The sequence below is a fragment of the Triturus cristatus genome, chromosome 4_1 (genome assembly GCF_964204655.1).
Source record: "Triturus cristatus chromosome 4_1, aTriCri1.1, whole genome shotgun sequence".
NCBI lineage: Eukaryota > Metazoa > Chordata > Amphibia > Caudata > Salamandridae > Triturus > Triturus cristatus.
In genome coordinates, this window is record NC_140585.1 from 1,111,214,942 (window position 1) to 1,111,240,722 (window position 25,781).

The 25,781-nt window shown below is 47.4% G+C and overlaps 1 protein-coding gene across 2 annotated transcripts in view; it reads left to right on the plus strand.

The window, feature by feature from the left end:
- The window catches only part of LOC146856095 (chloride anion exchanger-like), a 503,531-nt gene that overhangs the window by 473,586 nt on the left and 4,164 nt on the right, over positions 1-25,781 (plus strand). For both annotated transcript variants that reach the window (XM_085654115.1, XM_085654116.1), the window contains one exon: positions 19,827-19,904. In XM_085654115.1, the coding sequence (XP_085510241.1) occupies positions 19,827-19,904 (78 nt within the window). The remainder of the gene's footprint in view (positions 1-19,826; positions 19,905-25,781) is intronic.

Here is a 25,781-nt window from a genome sequence, read left to right on the forward strand (position 1 = left end):
ACTGCACATAGGTAGCCTAGCACAGAAGGGACTATACAGGGTTGGGTAGTGGCCGGGAATAGGCTTTATAATGTGAGGGTACGCATGTAGGAAAAGCCAGTGTGCTTTACTGTCTTTACTGTAGTGACACTCCATTATACTCCTAAGGGAAAGGCTGCCTTAGGGCGCAGCTCCAGTTCCCTTTGGTCTACAGACTCCAGAGTTGCACCAATGTACACTGTGGGAAAATAACAATTCTGTAAAGTCCAAAAGCATATCTGTACAGCTTATGGGTCATCCAGGTACGTCACATTCCTCTGCCTCCGCTCAGGATTAGAGCCCAGGCCTGTTGTCGCCCTGTTGGGCTGGGTTAATTACTTTTCCCTCCAGCAGCAGGAAAAAAGGCATCACCCCACAAAAGGAGCAATTAACCTTGATTAGGTCAGCTCCTGAAGAGGAAGGGGTGGGTGGAACTGATCTGCATAAATCAGCCAGTTATCATCCTGCGATAGGAAGAGGGCTGGCCCAAACCCACAGAAAAAAGGGAAGGAGCCCAGACTATGGAGCCAAACCACCAGGAGGTCTCCCTTGAAGTTTCGCTGAGCAGGCCCTGGCAGTGATATCAGCAAGGGGTGGAGTTGAGACCCGCAGAGCACATGTGGTAAGTGACTCCTGGGTGACGCCATCTTGGAGGATCTCAGAAGGCTATGCAGGAAGGTTGAACCAGGGGCAGAGAGGTGATGTGGCACATCAGGATAGGCCAGAGGTGCATCCATGCTGGCACCTCCCAGACTCCCCCTTGAAAGATCTTGCTCAAGGGGGAGAGCTCTTTTGGATGAGCTTTTATGCAGAACTCTGGTACTTATGCCATGGACAGTTGTAAGGAAGAACCCCCTGACTGCCATCTGGATTAAGGACTCTGCCTCTAATTGACCCCAGGACCAGTGTGGCACTTCTCGCAGGGCCAGGGACGCTGGTCCCCGTACACCCCCTGAGTATCAGTTGGGGGGAAGGACTGGGCTTCAGCGCAAGGAGAGAGCGCTGCCCAGAGAGATAACAAAGTGAAAGGCAAGCGCAGGGTGCCAGTGAAACTAGCTCCCTCTAAAGTTTGGCATCTTTGAGTCCGAAGATGCGGGCAGGGAAAGAGCGAGCGCTGGCTCTTGTAGCCGCTCAGAAGAGTGTAAGCCACGTGGGAGCTGGCTGGGAGCAGCCGGGGAGGGCTCCCTGAGCTGCTCTCCCACGTAGTCTGATGCACGCGGAGGACCCGCGTTTGAATGGGCATCCTGAAATGAGGAAATGCGGTGCGAGGCCGCTGGTGAAAACAGAGGAAAGGCAAAGCAGCCTCCCCAGCACAGCAGGAGAGCCACTGCTAAAACATTCATACAGCACTAGTGGAGCACCCTCTAATGCCCTGCAAGGCATGGCTACCTTTTTAATTCCACTTGCTTGTAGTGACCCCAGGAGAACTGGGTCACTCCTAAAAATACACAAAAGAGCGGGGATACCTGCAGAAGCAGCGCAGACTCCCCCACCCCTCCTCCCAAAAGAGAGTTGAAAAGTCCCCACCAAAAGTTTAGGGTGACTCAAAAATAATAACCCCTCAAGGGTTTTGATGGGTGTATAAGTACTCTCTAAGTTGAAACCTTTGTTATACATTTGGGTGTGATGCTCCCTCTGCGGGCAAGGACAATGGCTGCAGTGCTTGTGTTCTAAAATGGTCCAATGCAAGTATTCACATTGAACGACACACTCTAGGGGTGAAAGGGGGTGAGTGCACATGGGTGTTTACCAGAATGATATCCTTTAGGGACTATTTATAAAATGCAGTATAGTATGATGAAAGTGTATGCTGCAAACACCAGGGGTGAAAGTCTTTAATTGCATAATAATGTAATTATAAATGTGATGCCTTTTGGGGGCTGTGATTAAATTGTGTTATTCCTGCTAACAATTATGATGAATACACTGCACTCCCAGGCATGCTTAGACACTTACACTTCTAATGCTTTATTTGAATAACGAGACTGACAGCCACTCGTGATCAAAGTTTGCATGCTTTATTGCCAGCATTAAGGGCTCTCGGTCATGGTTATATGTAATTATTGCATTTATTCCTGTGATGATATGCTTGTTGAGATAATGAGGTTGACAGCCGCCTGCTTTGATGCCAGTATTAAGTGCTCTTACTCTAAGTTATGTGCAACCCTGGCATTTAACCCCTTCGCTGCTAGGCCTTTTCCCCTCCTGTGCTAAGCCTTTTTTGGGCTATTTGGGGTAGTGCGCACTTAGGCCCCTGTAACTTTTTGACCACATTAGGTATCCATGCCAAATTTGCGTCCTTTTCTTCCAACATCTTGGGGATTCTAAAGGTACCCAGGGTTTGTGGATTCTCCTAAAGGGTTCCCAGAAATTAGTCAAAATACAGCAACATTTTGTTTTTTTTGTGACAAATTGGAAAAACGGGCTGCAAATGAAAGCTTTTGGGTTTTTCTCTGCAAATGGTATCAAAAAAGGGTTTGTGGGGCTGAAATCACCATTTCTCCAGCTTTTAGGGAACGACAGAATTTTGTCAGAAAACCAACATTTTTCACACAGTTTTGGCATTTTTCTGGGACATACCCTATTTTTGCTACTTTTTGTGCTTTCAACCTCCTTCCAGTTAACGGTAGAAATGGGTACAAAAACAATAATGGATCCTGGAAAGCTATACATTTTTGAAAAGTAGACAAAATTCGGAATTCAGCAAGGGGTCATTTGTGTAGATCCATCAAGGTTTCTTTATAGAAACTTACAGGTAAATATAGGAAAAATTAAAAATTTGTTGAAAAAAGCAGCATTTTGAGTCAACGTTTTCACCTGTAACTTCTTCGAATTATGACATCTCTTTGAAAGCCATGTACCGTTACATCCGGTGGACCTTCCTGGTTGTGGGGACATATAGGACTTGTAGGTTCACCAAGAGCCCAACGAACCCAGAGTAGAAAACTGAGCAGCATTTTGTAATGTTTTTTTTTTTGTTCCGGGTATATAGCAATTATTGTGGGAAAATGTATACATGGAAAAATCGGTATGGAAGTCACCTATGTATTTCTGAAATGGGAACAAATTACAGAGTTTAGAAACAGTGCATATTTGCACATTTTCGAAATTGGGAATACTCATATTTGCATGACAATTATTGGTCATTTTTCAAAATGACTTTTTTTTTTACACAATGTCTTTCATTTGGAAGGGAGAAATGCATCAAAAATCAATAGGTAATAACAGTTGCTTTACAAATTTGAACTACCCTAAGTCTCCCGATAAAAATGGTACCTCACTTGTGTGGGTAGGCATAGTGCCCACGACAGGAAGTGGCTCAAAACCTAAGGTGAACGCACCACATTTTCACACTGAAAATTTACACTTTATTTGCGAAGAGTCTAGCTGTAGTTTTTGAACCCTAGCCCTGCCGGCACCTAGGGAAACCTAGCAAACCTATACATTTTTGAAAACTAAACACCCAGGGGAATCCAGGATGGGGTGACTTGACTGCCTCCCACCATGGTCTGTTACCCAGAATCCCTTGCAAACGTAAAAAAATGACAAAAAAAACACATTTTCCCCACATTTCTGTGATGGAAAGTTCTGGAATCTGCGTGGATCCACAAATTTCCACCCACCCCGCGTTCCCCAAAGTCCTACGAGAAAAATGGTACCTCACTTGTGCGGGTCGGCATAGTGCCCGCGACAGGAAACGGCGCAAAACGCAACGTGGTTTTGCAGTGAAAAATGACCCTTTTTTTGGCAAAGTGACTAGCTGTAGATTTTGAACCCTAGCCCTGCCGGCACCTAGGGAAACCTAGCAAACCTATACATTTTTGAAAACTAGACACCCAGGGGAATCCAGGATGGGGTGACTTGACTGCCTCCCACCATGGTCTGTTACCCAGAATCCCTTGCAAACGTAAAAAATTGACAAAAAACACACATTTTCCCCACATTTCTGGGATGGAAAGTTCTGGAATCTGCGTGGATCCACAAATTTCCACCCACCCCGCGTTCCCCAAAGTCCTACGAGAAAAATGGTACCTCACTTGTGCGGGTCGGCCTAGTGCCCGCGACAGGAAATGGCGCAAAACGCAACGTGGTCACACCTCAATTTTGAAGTGAAAAATGACCCTTTTTTGGCAAAGTGACTAGCTGTAGTTTTTGAACCCTAGCCCTGCCGGCACCTAGGGAAACCTAGCAAACCTATACATTTTTGAAAACTAGACACCCAGGGGAATCCAGGATGGGGTGACTTGACTGCCTCCCACCATGGTCTGTTACCCAGAATCCCTTGCAAACATAAAAAATTGACAAAAAAAACACATTTTCCCCACATTTCTGTGATGGAAAGTTCTGGAATCTGCGTGGATCCACAAATTTCCACCCACCCTGCGTTCCCAAAAGTCCTACGAGAAAAATGGTACCTCACTTGTGCGGGTCGGCCTAGTGCCCGCGACAGGAAACGGCGCAAAACGCAACGTGGTTTTGCAGTGAAAAATGACCCTTTTTTTGGCAAGGTGACTAGCTGTAGATTTTGAACCCTAGCCCTGCCGGCACCTAGGGAAACCTAGCAAACCTATACATTTTTGAAAACTAGACACCCAGGGGAATCCAGGATGGGGTGACTTGACTGCCTCCCACCATGGTCTGTTACCCAGAATCCCTTGCAAACGTAAAAAATTGACAAAAAAAACACATTTTCCCCACATTTCTGGGATGGAAAGTTCTGGAATCTGCGTGGATCCACAAATTTCCACCCACCCCGCGTTCCCCAAAGTCCTACGAGAAAAATGGTACCTCACTTGTGCGGGTCGGCCTAGTGCCCGCGACAGGAAATGGCGCAAAACGCAACGTGGTCACACCTCAATTTTGCAGTGAAAAATGACCCTTTTTTGGCAAAGTGACTAGCTGTAGTTTTTGAACCCTAGCCCTGCCAGCACCTAGGGAAACCTAGCAAACCTATACATTTTTGAAAACTAGACACCCAGGGGAATCCTGGATGGGGTGACTTGACTGCCTCCCACCATGGTCTGTTACCCAGAATCCCTTGCAAACGTAAAAAATTGACAAAAAAAACACATTTTCCCCACATTTCTGTGATGGAAAGTTCTGGAATCTGCGTGGATCCACAAATTTCTACCCACCCCGCGTTCCCCAAAGTCCTACGAGAAAAATGGTACCTCACTTGTGCGGGTCGGCCTAGTGCCCGCGACAGGAAACGGCGCAAAACGCAACGTGGTTTTGCAGTGAAAAATGACCCTTTTTTTGGCAAAGTGACTAGCTGTAGATTTTGAACCCTAGCCCTGCCGGCACCTAGGGAAACCTAGCAAACCTATACATTTTTGAAAACTAGACACCCAGGGGAATCCAGGATGGGGTGACTTGACTGCCTCCCACCATGGTCTGTTACCCAGAATCCCTTGCAAACGTAAAAAATTGACAAAAAAAACACATTTTCCCCACATTTCTGGGATGGAAAGTTCTGGAATCTGCGTGGATCCACAATTTTCCAACCACCCCGCGTTCCCCAAAGTCCTACGAGAAAAATGGTACCTCACTTGTGCGGGTCGGCCTAGTGCCCGCGACAGGAAACGGCGCAAAACGCAACGTGGTTTTGCAGTGAAAAATGACCCTTTTTTTGGCAAAGTGACTAGCTGTAGATTTTGAACTGTAGCCCTGCCGGCACCTAGGGAAACCTAGCAAACCTATAAATTTTTGAAAACTAGACACCCGGGGGAATCCAGGATGGGGTGACTTGACTGCCTCCCACCATGGTCTGTTACCGAGAATCCCTTGCAAACGTAAAAAATTGACAAAAAAAACACATTTTCCCCACATTTCTGGGATGGAAAGTTCTGGAATCTGCGTGGATCCACAATTTTCCACCCACCCCGCGTTCCCCAAAGTCCTACGAGAAAAATGGTACCTCACTTGTGCGGGTCGGCCTAGTGCCCGCGACAGGAAACGGCGCAAAACGCAACGTGGTTTTGCAGTGAAAAATGACCCTTTTTTTTGGCAAAGTGACTAGCTGTAGATTTTGAACCCTAGCCCTGCCGGCACCTAGGGAAACCTAGCAAACCTATACATTTTTGAAAACTAGACACCCAGGGGAATCCAGGATGGGGTGACTTGACTGCCTCCCACCATGGTCTGTTACCCAGAATCCCTTGCAAAGGTAAAAAATTGACAAAAAAAACACATTTTCCCCACATTTCTGGGATGGAAAGTTCTGGAATCTGCGTGGATCCACAATTTTCCACCCGCCCCGCGTTCCCCAAAGTCCTACGAGAAAAATGGTACCTCACTTGTGCGGGTCGGCATAGTGCCCGCGACAGGAAACGGCGCAAAACGCAACGTGGTTTTGCAGTGAAAAATGACCCTTTTTTTGGCAAAGTGACTAGCTGTAGATTTTGAACCCTAGCCCTGCCGGCACCTAGGGAAACCTACCAAACCCACGCATTTCTGAAAACTAGACACCCGGCGGCTTCCAGGGAGGTATGGCTTGCGTGGATCCCCCAACGTTTCCTTACCCAGAATCCCCTGCAAACCTCAATTTTTGCTCAAAAAATCACTTTTTTCACACATTTTGGGGTGGGAAAGTAGTGGCATCACCGGGCTCACACAAATTTACCACCACCCAGCGTTCCCCCAGGTCTCCCGGTAAAAATGGTGCCTCACTTGTGTGGGAGGCCCAAGTACCCGCGGCAGGCAAGGGCCCAAAACGTAGTGAGGCGACATCAAAATGGCCTATCGCAAAACCACCTGGTTTTGCAAGGGGGGTCACTTTGGTTTTTGGCCCGGTGCTCGGCGACCATCTAGGGAAACCTACCAAACCCACGCATTTCTGAAAACTAGACACCCGGCGGCTTCCAGAGAGGTATGGCTTGCGTGGATCCCCCAACGTTTCCTTACCCAGAATCCCCTGCAAACCTCAATTTTTGCTCAAAAAATCACTTTTTTCACACATTTTGGGGTGGGAAAGTAGTGGCATCACCGGGCTCACACAAATTTACCACCACCCAGCGTTCCCCCAGGTCTCCCAGTAAAAATGGTGCCTCACTTGTGTGGGAGGCCCAAGTACCCGCGGCAGGCAAGGGCCCAAAACGTAGTGAGGCGACATCAAAATGGCCTATCGCAAAACCACCTGGTTTTGCAAGGGGGGTCACTTTGGTTATTGGCCCGGTGCTCGGCGGCCATCTAGGGAAACCTACCAAACCCACGCATTTCTGAAAACTAGACACCCGGCGGCTTCCAGGGAGGTATGGCTTGCGTGGATCCCCCAACGTTTCCTTACCCAGAATCCCCTGCAAACCTCAATTTTTGCTCAAAAAATCACTTTTTTCACACATTTTGGGGTGGGAAAGTAGTGGCATCACCGGGCTCACACAAATTTACCACCACCCAGCGTTCCCCCAGGTCTCCCGGTAAAAATGGTGCCTCACTTGTGTGGGAGGCCCAAGTACCCGCGGGAGGCAAGGGCCCATAACGTAGTGAGGCGACATCAAAATGGCCTATCGCAAAACCACCTGGTTTTGCAAGGGGGGTCACTTTGGTTTTTGGCCCGGTGCTCGGCGGCCATCTAGGGAAACCTACCACACCCATGCATTTCTGAAAACTAGACACCCGGCGGCTTCCAGGGAGGTATGGCTTGCGTGGATCCCCCAACGTTTCCTTACCCAGAATCCCCTGCAAACCTCAATTTTTGCTCAAAAAATCACTTTTTTCACACATTTTGGGGTGGGAAAGTAGTGGCATCACTGGGCTCACACAAATTTACCACCACCCAGCGTTCCCCCAGGTCTCCCCGTAAAAATGGTGCCTCACTTGTGTGGGAGGCCCAAGTACCCGCGGCAGGCAAGGGCCCAAAACGTAGTGAGGCGACATCAAAATGGCCTATCGCAAAACCACCTGGTTTTGCAAGGGGGGTCACTTTGGTTTTTGGCCCGGTGCTCGGCGGCCATCTAGGGAAACCTACCAAACCCACGCATTTCTGAAAACTAGACACCCGGCGGCTTCCAGGTAGGTATGGCTTGCGTGGATCCCTCAACGTTTCCTTACCCAGAATCCCCTGCAAACCTCAATTTTTGCTCAAAAAATCACTTTTTTCACACATTTTGGGGTGGGAAAGTAGTGGCATCACCGGGCTCACACAAATTTACCACCACCCAGCGTTCCCCCTGGTCTCCCGGTAAAAATGGTGCCTCACTTGTGTGGGAGGCCCAAGTACCCGCGGCAGGCAAGGGCCCAAAACGTAGTGAGGCGACAAAAAAATGGCCTATCGCAAAACCACCTGGTTTTGCAAGGGGGGTCACTTTGGTTTTTGGCCCGGTGCTCGGCGGCCATCTAGGGAAACCTACCAAACCCACGCATTTTTGAAAACTAGACACGCGGCGGCTTCCAGGGAGGTATGGCTTGCGTGGATCCCCCAACGTTTCCTTACCCAGAATCCCCTGCAAACCTCAATTTTTGCTCAAAAAATCACTTTTTTCACACATTTTGGGGTGGGAAAGTAGTGGCATCACTGGGCTCACACAAATTTACCACCACCCAGCGTTCCCCCAGGTCTCCCCGTAAAAATGGTGCCTCACTTGTGTGGGAGGCCCAAGTACCCGCGGCAGGCAAGGGCCCAAAACGTAGTGAGGCGACATCAAAATGGCCTATCGCAAAACCACCTGGTTTTGCAAGGGGGGTCACTTTGGTTTTTGGCCCGGTGCTCGGCGGCCATCTAGGGAAACCTACCAAACCCACGCATTTCTGAAAACTAGACACCCGGCGGCTTCCAGGTAGGTATGGCTTGCGTGGATCCCCCAACGTTTCCTTACCCAGAATCCCCTGCAAACCTCAATTTTTGCTCAAAAAATCACTTTTTTCACACATTTTGGGGTGGGAAAGTAGTGGCATCACCGGGCTCACACAAATTTACCACCACCCAGCGTTCCCCCTGGTCTCCCGGTAAAAATGGTGCCTCACTTGTGTGGGAGGCCCAAGTACCCGCGGCAGGCAAGGGCCCAAAACGTAGTGAGGCGACAACAAAATGGCCTATCGCAAAACCACCTGGTTTTGCAAGGGGGGTCACTTTGGTTTTTGGCCCGGTGCTCGGCGGCCATCTAGGGAAACCTACCAAACCCACGCATTTTTGAAAACTAGACACGCGGCGGCTTCCAGGGAGGTATGGCTTGCGTGGATCCCCCAACGTTTCCTTACCCAGAATCCCCTGCAAACCTCAATTTTTGCTCAAAAAATCACTTTTTTCACACATTTTGGGGTGGGAAAGTAGTGGCATCACCGGGCTCACACAATTTTACCACCACCCAGCGTTCCCCCAGGTCTCCCGGTAAAAATGGTGCCTCACTTGTGTGGGAGGCCCAAGTACCCGCGGCAGGCAAGGGCCCAAAACGTAGTGAGGCGACAACAAAATGGCCTATCGCAAAACCACCTGGTTTTGCAAGGGGGGTCACTTTGGTTTTTGGCCCGGTGCTCGGCGGCCATCTAGGGAAACCTACCAAACCCACGCATTTCTGAAAACTAGACACCCGGCGGCTTCCAGGGAGGTATGGCTTGCGTGGATCCCCCAACGTTTCCTTACCCAGAATCCCCTGCAAACCTCAATTTTTGCTCAAAAAATCACTTTTTTCACACATTTTGGGGTGGGAAAGTAGTGGCATCACCGGGCTCACACAAATTTACCACCACCCAGCGTTCCCCCTGGTCTCCCGGTAAAAATGGTGCCTCACTTGTGTGGGAGGCCCAAGTACCCGCGGCAGGCAAGGGCCCAAAACGTAGTGAGGCGACAACAAAATGGCCTATCGCAAAACCACCTGGTTTTGCAAGGGGGGTCACTTTGGTTTTTGGCCCGGTGCTCGGCGGCCATCTAGGGAAACCTACCAAACCCACGCATTTCTGAAAACAAGACACCCGGCGGCTTCCAGGGAGGTATGGCTTGCGTGGATCCCCCAACGTTTCCTTACCCAGAATCCCCTGCAAACCTCAATTTTTGCTCAAAAAATCACTTTTTTCACACATTTTGGGGTGGGAAAGTAGTGGCATCACCGGGCTCACACAAATTTACCACCACCCAGCGTTCCCCCAGGTCTCCCGGTAAAAATGGTGCCTCACTTGTGTGGGAGGCCCAAGTACCCGCGGCAGGCAAGGGCCCAAAACGTAGTGAGGCGACAACAAAATGGCCTATCGCAAAACCACCTGGTTTTGCAAGGGGGTCACTTTGGTTTTTGGCCCGGTGTTCGGCGGCCATCTAGGGAAACCTACCAAACCCACGCATTTCTGAAAACTAAACACCCGGCGGCTTCCAGGGAGGTATGGCTTGCGTGGATCCCTCAACGTTTCCTTACCCAGAATCCCCTGCAAACCTCAATTTTTGCTCAAAAAATCACTTTTTTCACACATTTTGGGGTGGGAAAGTAGTGGCATCACCGGGCTCACACAAATTTACCACCACCCAGCATTCCCCTTGGTCTCCCGGTAAAAATGGTGCCTCACTTGTGTGGGAGGCCCAAGTACCCGCGGCAGGCAAGGGCCCAAAACGTAGTGAGGCGACATCAACATTGCCTATCCCAAATGTCGCCTCACTACGTTTTGGGCCCTTGCCTGCCGCGGGTACTTGGGCCTCCCACACAAGTGAGGCACCATTTTTACCGGGAGACCTGGGGGAACGCTGGGTGGTGGTAAATTTGTGTGAGCCCGGTGATGCCACTACTTTCCCACCCCAAAATGTGTGAAAAAAGTGATTTTCTGAGCAAAAATTGAGGTTTGCAGGGGATTCTGGGTAAGGAAACGTTGGGGGATCCACGCAAGCCATACCTCCCTGGAAGCCGCCGGGTGTCTAGTTTTCAGAAATGCATGGGTTTGGTAGGTTTCCCTAGATGGCCGCCGAGCACCGGGCCAAAAACCAAAGTGACCCCCCTTGCAAAACCAGGTGGTTTTGCGATAGGCCATTTTGATGTCGCCTCACTACGTTTTGGGCCCTTGCCTGCCGCGGGTACTTGGGCCTCCCACACAAGTGAGGCACCATTTTTACCGGGAGACCTGGGGGAACGCTGGGTGGTGGTAAATTTGTGTGAGCCCGGTGATGCCACTACTTTCCCACCCCAAAATGTGTGAAAAAAGTGATTTTTTGAGCAAAAATTGAGGTTTGCAGGGGGTTCTGGGTAAGGAAACGTTGGGGGATCCATGCAAGCCATACCTCCCTGGAAGCCGCCGGGTGTCTAGTTTTCAGAAATGCGTGGGTTTGGTAGGTTTCCCTAGATGGCCGCCGAGCACCGGGCCAAAAACCAAAGTGACCCCCCTTGCAAAACCAGGTGGTTTTGCGATAGGCCATTTTGATGTCGCCTCACTACGTTTTGGGCCCTTGCCTGCCGCGGGTACTTGGGCCTCCCACACAAGTGAGGCACCATTTTTACCGGGAGACCTGGGGGAACGCTGGGTGGTGGTAAATTTGTGTGAGCCCGGTGATGCCACTACTTTCCCACCCCAAAATGTGTGAAAAAAGTGATTTTTTGAGCAAAAATTGAGGTTTGCAGGGGATTCTGGGTAAGGAAACGTTGGGGGATCCACGCAAGCCATACCTCCCTGGAAGCCGCCGGGTGTCCAGTTTTCAGAAATGCGTGGGTTTGGTAGGTTTCCCTAGATGGCCGCCGAGCACCGGGCCAAAAACCAAAGTGACCCCCCTTGCAAAACCAGGTGGTTTTGCGATAGGCCATTTTGATGTCGCCTCACTACGTTTTGGGCCCTTGCCTGCCGCGGGTACTTGGGCCTCCCACACAAGTGAGGCACCATTTTTACCGGGAGACCTGGGGGAACGCTGGGTGGTGGTAAATTTGTGTGAGCCCGGTGATGCCACTACTTTCCCACCCCAAAATGTGTGAAAAAAGTGATTTTTTGAGCAAAAATTGAGGTTTGCAGGGGATTCTGGGTAAGGAAACGTTGGGGGATCCACGCAAGCCATACCTCCCTGGAAGCCGCCGGGTGTCTAGTTTTCAGAAATGCGTGGGTTTGGTAGGTTTCCCTAGATGGCCGCCGAGCACCGGGCCAAAAACCAAAGTGACCCCCCTTGCAAAACCAGGTGGTTTTGCGATAGGCCATTTTGATGTCGCCTCACTACGTTTTGGGCCCTTGCCTGCCGCGGGTACTTGGGCCTCCCACACAAGTGAGGCACCATTTTTACCGGGAGACCTGGGGGAACGCTGGGTGGTGGTAAATTTGTGTGAGCCCGGTGATGCCACTACTTTCCCACCACAAAATGTGTGAAAAAAGTGATTTTTTGAGCAAAAATTGAGGTTTGCAGGGGATTCTGGGTAATGAAACTTTGGGGGATCCACGCAAGCCATACCTCCCTGGAAGCCGCCAGGTGTCTAGTTTTCAGAAATGCGTGGGTTTGGTAGGTTTCCCTAGATGGCCGCCGAGCACCGGGCCAAAAACCAAAGTGACCCCCCTTGCAAAACCAGGTGGTTTTGCGATAGGCCATTTTGATGTCGCCTCACTACGTTTTGGGCCCTTGCCTGCCGCGGGTACTTGGGCCTCCCACACAAGTGAGGCACCATTTTTACCGGGAGACCTGGGGGAACGCTGGGTGGTGGTAAATTTGTGTGAGCCCGGTGATGCCACTACTTTCCCACCCCAAAATGTGTGAAAAAAGTGATTTTTTGAGCAAAAATTGAGGTTTGCAGGGGATTCTGGGTAAGGAAACGTTGGGGGATCCACGCAAGCCATACCTCCCTGGAAGACGCCGGGTGTCTAGTTTTCAGAAATGCGTGGGTTTGGTAGGTTTCCCTAGATGGCCGCCGAGCACCGGGCCAAAAACCAAAGTGACCCCCCTTGCAAAACCAGGTGGTTTTGCGATAGGCCATTTTGATGTCGCCTCACTACGTTTTGGGCCCTTGCCTGCCGCGGGTACTTGGGCCTCCCACACAAGTGAGGCACCATTTTTACCGGGAGACCTGGGGGAACGCTGGGTGGTGGTAAATTTGTGTGAGCCCAGTGATGCCACTACTTTCCCACCCCAAAATGTGTGAAAAAAGTGATTTTTTGAGCAAAAAATGAGGTTTGCAGGGGATTCTGGGTAAGGAAACGTTGGGGGATCCACGCAAGCCATACCTCCCTGGAAGCCGCCGGGTGTCTAGTTTTCAGAAATGCGTGGGTTTGGTAGGTTTCCCTAGATGGCCGCCGAGCACCGGGCCAAAAACCAAAGTAACCCCCCTTGCAAAACCAGATTAACTATTGTTACTACAGCGTGAGAATTTTGGAATAATACTGCAAAGAAAATGTGGCAGACAGTTTGAGGTTTACAGGACAATGGGGATAAAAAATAATTTTCAATTCACTAGAGAGACATCACCATGAACTCCCAAGGGTTTTCGACAATATCTACAGTTGGTGGGTTACTCTTGCATGGAAAGTGTACCTTGGCAGAGAAACTAAAGACAAAGATTCCTGCACAACCATCTATTCCTCAAACACACACACATACTGGTTGGATTTGGCACGAGGGCGAGTCATGGTTCAGTGTATTCAATTTTATTAACCAGAGATTTCACAAAAATGAAATGCACTGTCAATAATTAAATTCACAAAAAACCAAACCAATGACTCGCAGCTTGTGAGCTGTAAAGCCACGTCAAGGCACCAACCACTTTACAGGCCATTCACACACCTTTCATACGTGATACAAACAAGACCATTCGCACCACCAGGTACAAAAGCAACACAGTACAAAAATCACCAAAAAGGGACAAGGTACACCCTGCTTCAGAAAGACAAATATTACTGCACAGCCATCTAATCCGCAAGCACACACACATACTGGTTGGATTTGGCACGAGGGAGAGTGATGGTTCAGTAGATAAAATTGTATTAGCAAGTGATTTCACAAAACATGAAATGCACTGGTAATAATTGAAAGGGCGAGAAACTGAACCATTGACTCACAGCTCGTGAGCTGTAAAGCCACGACAAGGCACCAACCTCATTACAGGCCATGCATACACCTTTCATACGTGTGAGACATACAAAACCATTCACACCGCCAGCCGCGGGCCCATCACATAACAAAACTCACACCAGCACACAGCGCCATTCAAGGGCCCATCACTTTCACACGCCCACAATCCAGACACAGCAACTACACAGGCTGATGGATTGCGTGGAGTGGCACTCAGCTAGCAGTGTGTGTAGTGACCAGCAGAAAGTCACTACTCACACACAGCCAGCCGAGCACCAGTCCACACACACCGCAAGCCAAACGCCAGTCCACGCACACCGCTAGCCAAGCGCCAGTCCAGGCACACCACCAGCCAATCGCCAGTCCAGGCACACCGACAGCCAATCGCCAATCCACCTACACCGCCAGCCAAGCTCCAGTCCACGGACACCACCAGCCAAGCACCAGTCCGCACACACCACCAGTCCACGCACACCGCCAGCCAAGTACCAGTCCACGCACACCGCCAGCCAAGCACCATTCCACGCACACCGCCAGCCAAGCTCCAGTCCACGCACACCACCAGCCAAGCTCCAGTCCACGGACACCACCAGCCAAACACCAGTCCGCACACACCACCAGTCCACGCACACCGCCAGCCAAGTACCAGTCCACGCACACCACCAGCCAAGCACCATTCCACGCACACCGCCAGCCAAGCACCATTACACGCACACCGCCAGCCAAGCACCATTCCACGCACACCACCAGCCACGCACCAGTCCACGCACACCGCCAGTCCATGCACACCGCCAGTCCACGCGCACCGCCAGTCCACGCGCACCGCAAGCCAAGCACCATTCCACGCACACCACCAACCAAGTGCCAGACCACACACGCCAACAGCCAAGTTCAAGCCTACACACACCGCCATCACATTTAGGATTTTTTTAGAAAAAAATAAAAACACAAACAAATTGCAAATAGATACAAATCTTCTAACAGAAAATCAGCAACTAAATACATTGCACTAACACCAACCTTGAAACAGAATCATATTTTCCAAAGAATACAGACCAGCCAGTTCACTTTACCCCTCATGAATGTTCCCAAAAGTTTTTTCGCGTGTGGTACGCTCTGAAACAAGCAGGGAGACACAGTGCAGGATGAGAGGGACAATCGGGGCAGTACATACGACTCTCCTTCCGCAAACCTCTTCGCCAACAGACTCTACATCTCCTACTGGGAAAATCTTTTGCGGGTGTGGGAGGAATGTGATCTGGAAAGTGGCGTTCTTTCAATCTAGCAACATCCTCCACCACTCCAACTCTAGGAACACTTGCCTGTTCCACTACAACAAGGCTGCCTATTACAGACTCCTGAAACTTAGCAAAAGTCATCTTTGACTCAGGGCAAGAATCCTGGAACACAACAAAAGCATTAAACATTGCCAAGTGGAAAAGATGGATAGCCAACTTCTTGTACCAAATGTAAGCCTTACGAAGAGCAGCGTAAGGTTCCAACCTCTGATCTACTCTGTCAACACCACCCATGTGCCTATTATAGTCTAAAATGCACACAGGTTTGCGCGCTTCAGCGACCTGACCCCAAACAGTCACAGGTGCAGTGCTTTCATCATGGATGGAAGTCAGAATGTAGACATCTCTCCTGTCTGTAAACTTCACAGCAAGAAGCTCCTGGCAACGCAACGCACTGCACTGTCCCCGCACAAGCTTTTGACAAACAAGTTCTTTCTGGAAACCTTTACGGTTAGAGCGGATTGTGCCACAAGCAACAGTGTCCACTTTGGCCAATTCCCTGAACAACCGCACACCAGTGTAGAAGTTATCTACATATAAATGGTGGCCTTTGTTAAAAATTCCTCTACCAAGTTCCCAAACAATTTTCTCAGCCACTCCAAAAGTGGACGGACAACCAGGGAGGTTAAACCTAGATTCATTACCGGTGTACACCCTGAAATTAGAGACATATCCAGTCCTACTGTCACACAGCATATACAGCTTTATTCCATAGCGTGCCCTCTTACTAGGAATGTATTGCCTAAAAACCAAGCGGCCCTTGAACAACACCAAAAACTCATCCACTGCAATTTCTCTACCAGGGGCATAAATCTCAGAAAATCGATCAACAAAGTGATCAAGGACAGGCCTAATCTTAAAAAGACGGTCACAATCAGGGTGATCTCGTGGCAACGCTAAACCATTATCAACAAAGTGCATCATCCGAAGCAGAAGCAAATACCTGTCACGACTCATGACTGCCGGAAAAATAGACGTTGCCATCAAGGGACTGCTAGACCAATATGAAGACATTAATGGCTTCCTTAGCAAGCCCATCAAAAAAGTTAAACCCAAGAACTTCTTCATCTCTTCAACATTTGTGGGAGTACACCGGGTAGCTCTAGAGTGTGGCTTAAGACTGGCACTGTTGTCCCTCAAAAACTGTTCGTCATACAAATTAGTCTGCTCAACAATCTCTGCCAAAAACACATCGTCCATAAACAACTGAAAAAAATTTACCGGCAAAAAGTTTTCAGTATTCACTCTAGGCCCTGGAACACCAGTAAACTCTGGCAATGCCGGCTGCACCATGCCAGGGGCAACCCAGAGGTCATCACTTTCAACGGGAAGCCTTGCAGCCCCAGCCTGCAGCCCAGATGCCTCTTGCCGCACTACACCAACGGGAAGCCTTGCAGCCCCAGCCTGCAGCCCAGATGCCTCTTGCCGCACTACACCAACGGGAAGCCTTGCAGCCGCAGGCTGCAGCTCAGAAGCCTCTTGCCGCACTACACCAACGGGAAGCCTTGCAGCCGCAGGCTGCAGCCAAGAAGCCTCTTGCCGCACTACACCAACGGGAAGCCTTGCAGCCGCAGGCTGCAGCCCAGATGCCTCTTGCCGCACTATCGGCACATCAGTCTCCTCCTCTAACACAGGCACTTCATCCGCACTAAGAGTATCTTCATCATCCGATGACCCCATACGGAGAGAAAACTCACTGCCAGAATCGTCCCCTGCCTCCTCTCCCTCAGATGCAGAGTCAGTCTCTGAACCATGGTCAGAGGAAGACTCAAACAGCAAACCAACAACCTGCTGAGCAGTAATCCTGCGGCTAGCCATTATACTTACTAAGATAGAAGACTGCACAAACAAGTCAACAACAACCAACAATGTGCAAACCAAGTAAGTAAAGAAATGTGTACCTTTATCACAAAGATCAATGTACTCAAAAACTATACAATCCAATTACAAGAGACAGCTGCACTCACCAGAAACCAACTCTGCAGTGACACAGCAAAAACCAACGATATCAAACTAGAAAGAAGAAAAAAAACAAATTACTCACAAGACAACAAAATACACATCGAGCACCAATGCAAAAAGTTTTTGACACTCAAAAACCAAACATACTGCTATTATTACACCATTTGCAAAACAGGCAGAGAAATCAAACACATTTACATTGTACAAAAATAAGTCTCTTACCAAACTACACAAACAGCAGAACCACCAGTCACAAAACTGCAACGTGAAATGAAGAAAAGCCTTCACCTAGAACAAAAAAGTAAACAAAAAAAAAACATTACAATTGGAATTCACAAAAAATATAACAATAAACATTATAACATGCTATGTCACTACCCAAATGGTCAATCGGGTTGTGTGCCAGAAAACAAATTACACCCTGGAAGCGAGGGGTCACTTCTATTTTTATTTGAACTAATTCCCTGGTGTCTAGTGGCCTTTTTTGCCCCCCCCTGGGAGCAGAAACGGCGAAAAAATAAAACCGATCTGCCCCCAGAGGGGGCAGAAAAATCTACAAAATAATTAGGGGCCCAAGGAAGCGACCCTTGCCCAAGGGGTCGCTTCCTACAACAAAAATTAGATCTCTGGTGTCTAGTGGGCTTTTCTGCCCCCCCCCCTGGGAGCAGAAACGGCAAAAAAATAACACCGATCTGCCCCCAGAGGGGGCAGAAAAGTCTTCAAAAAATTTAGGGGCCCAAGGAAGCGACCCTTGCCCAAGGGGTCGCTTCCTACAATAATAATAAGATCCCTGGTGTCTAGTGGGCTTTTCTGCCCCCCCTAGGAGCAGAAACGGCAAAATAATGACACCGATCTGCCCCCAGAGGGGGCAGAAAAGTCTTTCAAAAATTTTTGGGCCCAAGGAAGCGACCCTTGCCCAATGGGTCGCTTCCTACAATAATAATAAGATCCCTGGTGTCTAGTGGGCTTTTCTGCCCCCCCTGGGAGCAGAAACGGCAAAACAAATGACACCGATCTGCCCCCAGAGGGGGCAGAAAAGTCTTCCAACAATTTAGGGCCCCAAGGAAGCGACCCTTGCTCAAGGGGTCGCTTCCTACATAAATAATGATATCCCTAGTGTCTAGTGGGCTTTTCTGCCCACCCTGGGAGCAGAAACGGCGAAAAAAAAACACCGATCTGCCCCCAGAGGGGGCAGAAAAGTCTTATAATTATATATGGCCCCCAGGAAGCGACCCTTACCCAAGGGGTCACTTCCAAAATAAAATAAAACACATCCCTGGTGTCTAGTGGGGCATCCCTGCTCCACGATCGCGACGCTGTGCGCGATCGTGGAGCAGGAATGCCCTGTATTGAGACATCAGGGGAGAGGAAATACTCTTTCCTCTCCCCCGATGCCTCAATACGCTCTGAAAGGCCCCCGCCGCCCCACCGGAACACACAAGACTCACCTACTCGCTGTGGACGCCTGGAAGCAAATGGCTTCCAGGCGTCCGAGCACTTCCTGATGACGCCGGCGTGCGCTGTGCGCGCTGACGTCACCAGGAAGCGTGGGGGGGCTCGGGGGTGGCAGCGGAAACTCTTCCGCTGCCATCCCCGTCTGTGGGGGCACGATCGATGCCCCAGGGGGGGAGCGCCAGCGCTTCCCCCAGGGGCTGTCCTCATGACGGAGCGGTTCCGTCATGAGCACAGCCCAACTGATGCTCATGACGGAACCGCTCCGTCATGAGCATCCAAGGGGTTAAGGACAAGATAATGTTTACACATGTGAGTTGTGATATTAGACCGAACAACCCCCCCTCCCCCCCCCCCCCCCCAGGGGTAAGAATGATTAAGCAATGTCATCAAGAAGTAGTTTCATAACCTTGTGTATATTTGTAAATTGTAGCATAGTATTTAGTAGTGTGTGTGTAATAAACATTTGAGTGTTATTATTGTGTATCTGTGAATGGTGATTGTTAGCCAACACCAGCTCCCTTGAGTAGGCCTTGGACTGCTCTGCAACGCCACCCTATGGGGTGTTTGGTTCCCAGTGAAGCACAAATGTAGACCCATTACTTGTGCAGGCTACACAACTAATGACTCATTTGATAACACTGTCCAAAGTGGCATTTGCCATCTTGGAACAGTAAATGAAAAATGAGTGCTGTAGATACGAGTAGTTATTATTGCTGAAAGCAGGGGTACTCAATGTATAAACTTCAAGAGGATGAAAAGCAGAACAGTTTGTACCTTGAATATTTATTGGTAATAGATGTCTCTGCAGAAGGTGCACAGCTCCACTAAGTTAACTTCCTTGTCCGATTATAGGCTTTCTCTATGCCCTTCCGACCCCATCCCCACAGAAGTGCTGCTCTTCCTTTTGCAATGTTATGTACTCAAAACACGTCTATTTCTACAGAGGCTCCAATGAGAGAGTCATATATGGGTGTAGGCTTATTTTGCCAAGTTTAAGTTACTTTACTTTGATATGCCACCCCTTACCTGCCTCTTATTTTCATATTTCACGTTTCACTTTTGGAGCAAAAATGTAAAGATGTAAAGAAAGATGCAAGACATTTGTAATTGCTGATGTTCTGAGAATGCCGAATCTCCCTTTTTTGTAGGAAAAGGATGGCAATGTGCAGAGCAGTGAAAATGAACACAACAGTGACAATTGGAGCCTACGCCAAAGAACTCACAGTGTAAGTATATTATCCAGTGTCTCTTCTAGTATTGCATTGGCAAGTAATCAGAAAAACAAATTCCACTCTTAATCATCATTATCGTTAAGTACAGATGATAACGTTTATTTGTTATGCTCCTCTTTCTTAATGTGTTGGTCCCATGCCATCTTGTAATTGTTACTGTCCTCTGTTAAGGTGTGTTAATAGCAGTTAATGACCTCTGATGAGGGTGGTACTCAACCGCATTTATGGGCTTGACCTCAAGGTGAAGACACATAATGACAGAAAAGGAGGCAATAAACAAATGTTAGTGCCTGGGAGCACCTGTTCAAAAAGGCATTTAGCACTAACTGTGTGAGCCAGTAGAGTTCTTAATAGGATGCTTGCTCACACCGAGCTATCCACTCTTAGAAATCTGATTAACTGGGATGTGGCTGCAGATGAGTACCAGAGTGCTGATGGAGGCAAGAAAGGCTGAGCACAAACGTCATCAGAGGAGGCCATGGTGTAGCAATATCTGCTATTTAGATATTTATGTTTAGGAGGCAGCAGCTGAAAGTCACTATCGATTTCAGGGACATCGTGCCCACCCATGCACAAAAGGCCACATTCATAAAGGTAAACTTGGGCGTAAACATAAGTTTAGGGAGGTTATTTAATGCCTGTGCAGCAGGATTCTTAGTATCCCGAAAGCACGTAGGCTACCTTTTTATTTGGCCACCGTATCTAATATGCTTGAAGACCACTGAAAAAAGAGACCATGTCATTATTGGACCAATCTACAGGACTGTGTCACTGCTCGAAATAAAATCCTTTTAGTGACTATGATGTCAATGGTAGATCCTTTATTGCTAGTAGGCTTATAACATTGTTGGGTGAGGTGGATTCTGGAGAGGAATGAGGAGACTTTCATTAGGGTCACCCCAGTGGAGACTCTTCAACAAAATTAGGAGTGTGTTGAGAGGGTAGCAGATGACACTGAGACTGACTGGGAGGAATGCTCTGATTTAATAGCTTTTTTCACCCTTAGGATTTCCTCAATAGCTTGTCAATTAAGTTCTCATCTCATGTAAGCCTCCTGGGGCAGTTAATTTGTCAAGCAGATATGATGACTGTTAGTTGGTTGGAGTTTTACATTCAGTGCAGAAACATTTGGAGTTGCCTTTAGTGTCTAGTAGTAGAAAGTGGTGATTGACCGCTGTTAGTGATGTACTAGTTTTCATTTTGTAGGGTAGCTTCTAAAGGGGCAGAGAAAGACATGGGTAGACTCTTCAGATTGGTGCCCAAGCTGTCAATGTAGGATTAATGAGGGACTTCTACCATTTATTTTAATTGAGCTCATCATCGGCTAATTCCTTTAGGAGGCAGTTTAGTAGCTTGTGTTCTATGGAGTTGGTTACATTGGGAATATGGTTTTGCAATTCATTTTGTCATAGAAAGGCTTGATCAGTAGTTCAGGCTTAATTTCTAGAAGCCATAGTTGCATCTGTTGGTTTCTTTCCAGCACGACAGCAGTAGAAATGCATTCATTACTGAGGTTATATGATCCCCTAGCGCTTCCAGCATTATGCAGTTGGTATATCTTAGGAATGCTATATGATAGTGTAAGAGCAGGTAAGAGGTGAAACAATTTAGACATGTACCACTAATCCACTGTTAGGTGAAAAACATGTCTAAGAAGGTCTTATTGCGAAGAGCATCCTTTACTACTGTATCAATTATCATGATGGATGCAGTCTCCTGCCACATTTGGACCTAAAACATAATTGATATGACATAGTAGACTGTATCTGGAGATGCATTCTTGTATTTGGTTCACCATTATTTTCTCTAGTGATTTTCAGGTAATGGTACTTGCATAGTGGGTCTGACATTCAGCACGTTTTGCTGCCCAGAACTAGTTTCTTTAAGAGAGGGGATAGTAGTCCCATTTTAATCAAAGCTGGAACAACACCCTGGTTTATTGTCATTATTTATTTTCAGGATAAAGAGGCCTCTTCTCACTACATCTGTGAATGCAGATGGTTTGATTTATGAGATGATTTTCATGATTGTGTCATGATCTACATTCATAAATAAGACCATGAATGGAGATGTTTTCTTGGGATGCTCATCGGGTTTGGTCACCTTATGAACCCTATCTCATAAACCATTATGCAATTTTTGATGGCTTCCCCTCTTGGGAGCAAGAAAGAGTTGCTTGAAGTCATAACCTTATCCACAGGATCCAGCCATTGACCAGCTGAAGGGCTTCTCAGGGTCACCACAAAGTTGCTTAGCCCATCTAAAACCCAAGATTGACCTGTTCAGCTACCACAGTGAAATCAAAAATATTGCAACACTTTTCAGAGAAAATTCCCAGCAACAGAGCTACTCCATGTAATAGGGCTGGAAACATAGTGCAAGTTAACATTTCAGACTAAGATAAAAAATTGCAGAATCCTTAACTCAGAAGTGCTATACAGAGATCCATCACGCCTAGTCCTCAAACCTAGTAGGCACATTCTGTAAAGTGAACAAAGATGTGGCCACCGTTGTTTGTGAATCTTTGTATCCACAGTTGGTGCAAAGCAAACCATGGATGAGGATGCTCCCTTACACTACCAACTCTTGTTTACCAAAGTCTACATCTATCCTTGTCGCACGTCTGACTCTTGCTGTTATTTAATCCTGGGTAAGGTAACTTACCATTGCATTGGGGGGTATTATTGGCACATGGGTAACTTATTTCTGCCTTGTGATTTCAATGGACATGCCACTAACGTGATTGCTGAATCATAAAATTCAAAAATCATTATGTGGAATCCTAAATATTGCCAATATATTGTATAATAAATGATCCTGTTGTAGAAACACCAGCTAATATAGAGTAGTTCTTAGATGTGATTCGCTTTTATCTTTTGTAAATGCACCTGCATAACTGAATTATAAAAGTTCTTAATGGGGCGGGGCTTACAAAGAAGGATCTGGGTTAAATAAAGCAGCTAAAATACAGAGTGTGTTGGAAAGAAATGATTTTGATGTGATTTTAATCAGAATGTAAATAATAAAACAATTAAATGTTGCTATGGGAAAGCGAAAGTGAAAAGCACCCTCACCCACTTCAGAGCAGCAAACTATAAATTATAGGAATTGTTAGACATGGAGATCTAGATCCATCAGGACATTTTAAACTTGGGTTCTTGAAAAGTTTCTGAAGATTTCAGTGAAATCCCCCTTGTTCTGGGTTAGACATTTCAAACAAAAAACAAGAGCCGTGAAACATACTTTAAAATTAGCATTATTTCTGATGAAAAATAAAAGAAGTACTTAAGACAGCAAAACTCTCTGGATCTGTTGCACAAGGCTAGACTCCAGAACATATGAGACAGAATGAGGTTCCTCTAATTCCTTGCTCGACTAAAATCAATAATTTTTAATAATAGAAGAATGGGTGCAAAAATGTTCACAGACGCATCGTTAATACCCTTGCTGAAAAATCTGCTTCATCCTGCATACTATTGACCTGTGATAAAACTACCAGGTGCAGTACAAATAACAGTATCTATACATGTGAACAGCTGCAGGAAGGCTATGATAGAGAGGACATGCTAAATATACTTCAATTGGGTTTTATCCTTGTGTTTTACATATGTTGTCACGATGGTTGCCTGGCAGGAGCAACCTCATCAATCTAGGTCCACATACAGTCGGGCAGAAAAACATCTTAAGCCATTCCTGGCACTATCAACTTACCAAGACAAGAACACCATCATTGTTACCCAATAGTCTTCAGTTGAGTGAGGAATTTATACGAGATATCAAGAGGGAATGGATCACTTGACCTGATTAACCTGGGTTTGCAACATTTAGGTTGTGTTTTTGTTAAAAAACCCTCATTCACGTTAACCAGCCGTGGGGTGGTATATCTTGGTTCTCCGCCAATTTAAGAATGTGACAGCATCATCATCGGGCTTCTTTGTTGTATGCTATCCTCCACCAGGAGGAAAACCACAGATTATTGCAGTAGTGATCAAGTATTTGTGAGTGTGGGGTGCTCTTGTGAAAGTGTATTAAAAAGAGATTCTCGTATATCCTAGACCTTACTTTTAATGAGTCCGGAATCGAGGTGGATAAAAACAATGTTGTGCGTAAAAGGACGAGTTACTGGTCAAACGCACTGAGAAGTGTCCAAGATTAGGTCGACATGTTTCAGTCCTGTGCAACCGGGGCGTCGCAAGAAGTGCGATCACAAGTCGCTCTGCGCCAGAGAAGCAGCAGGTTAATATGCCCGCCGGCCCCCCGCTGAAGCCCGTAATATCGGACTTGAAGGTACTGAATGACCTTAATTGTGAAAACTGAACCATAGCATGGTCCCACACGGCTGTTGTTATTACACACAGGATAGCTTACAACAAAGAAGCTCGATGATGATGCTGTCACGTTCTTAAATTGGCGGAGAACCAAGATATACCGCCACACGGCTGGTTAACGTGAATGAGTGTTTTTAAAAAGAAAAAAAAAACTAAACGTTGCAAACCCTGGTTAATCAGGTCAAGTGATCTATTCCCTCTTGATATCTCGTACCATTGCAAGGAAGCTGAATGGATTACAATCCCTTCTTTCTCCCTCTACTTGATTAAAGTGAGGAAGTTATACACCATCAGCATACTTGGGATATTGTACCAAATCTCCTACATGTCTCCAACTATCACCACATACGCCCAACTTTTAGAAAAATATGTAGATGCTGCCAAAGGACTCTTTGGATGGAAAGAAGCCATCACTAACACTTCAGCTACCGCCCTAATATCTCATCACATTGAAACATCTTTCAAGACATTGACATATACTGATCAGTAGGCATCTTGCTGGGATGGAGTCCACACTCCGGCAGGACTGAGTCTCAACTGTGTATGGTCCTGGTCGGCAGCATGGAAATGTGTGCAGTTAGCCAGCTGTACCCACCAGTGGAGAAGAAAGAGTTTGGGAAGATTACACAGCGTCCAAGTTTACCTTTGTGAATAAGGCCCTGTGTCAGAATCAGTCAGGATCTTCAGATGCAGGGTTGAGATACTGCAGTATCAGTTTGGAACATTTGAAAATATTGTACAACAATGCAGTACACTAAATTATATCAGTGGACTGAGTGTCATTTATTTGAACTGCTAAGTTTTAAAACATGAACTTAGAAAAATTCAAGCCCTTTATCCTACTGCCCTGACGGCGATGCCATTAGTGAACCAAGAATCAAGTCAGTTGTCGTATGTACCCTGTATGTGGCCTAGGTTGTTATTACATATGGAGAAACATTCAAATCCACTGAAACATATTCAGGAGAGGTTTTACACAGCACCAATTTTGAAACTTTGTATTTCAAGGTGTTTTGAAATGTGATGATGAAGAAAAAGGAGGCAAGGTGAAATAAGGTAATTGCCTAGGATCACACAATTTGAGGGAAATTGATACCTGGTTTTCTAGTTCTACATTGTGCATTACAGTGCATTAAATAAATGCTGCTATACATAGGCATCTCCGATTGCCGCAGCTGGCTGCAGAGGACGCACACCACCACGGATGCAGCTCACATGCTCCCGGTCATTGCTGTCAGTGGTGCACTGGCACTGGGGCCCAGGGACATGAAGGGCCCAACCAGAGGAAGGGCCCATCCTCTGGTTATTACCAAACCAGAGGATGAAGGCCAATTTCCTTGTTTTTGTTAGGGCAGGTTGTACAACTGCCACACTACTGGCCGGGAGTGCAGATATATGGAGCCTGAATCAGGGAAAGACTTGCGTCATTTTGATGGTCATATTTTAGTAGCTGGGCTCGCTTGTAGGGACACATTCAAGACTTAATGCAGCACTTGTAGAGAACTAACATTTCAACACTGTGCCGAAGGGTGGGATTCATCAT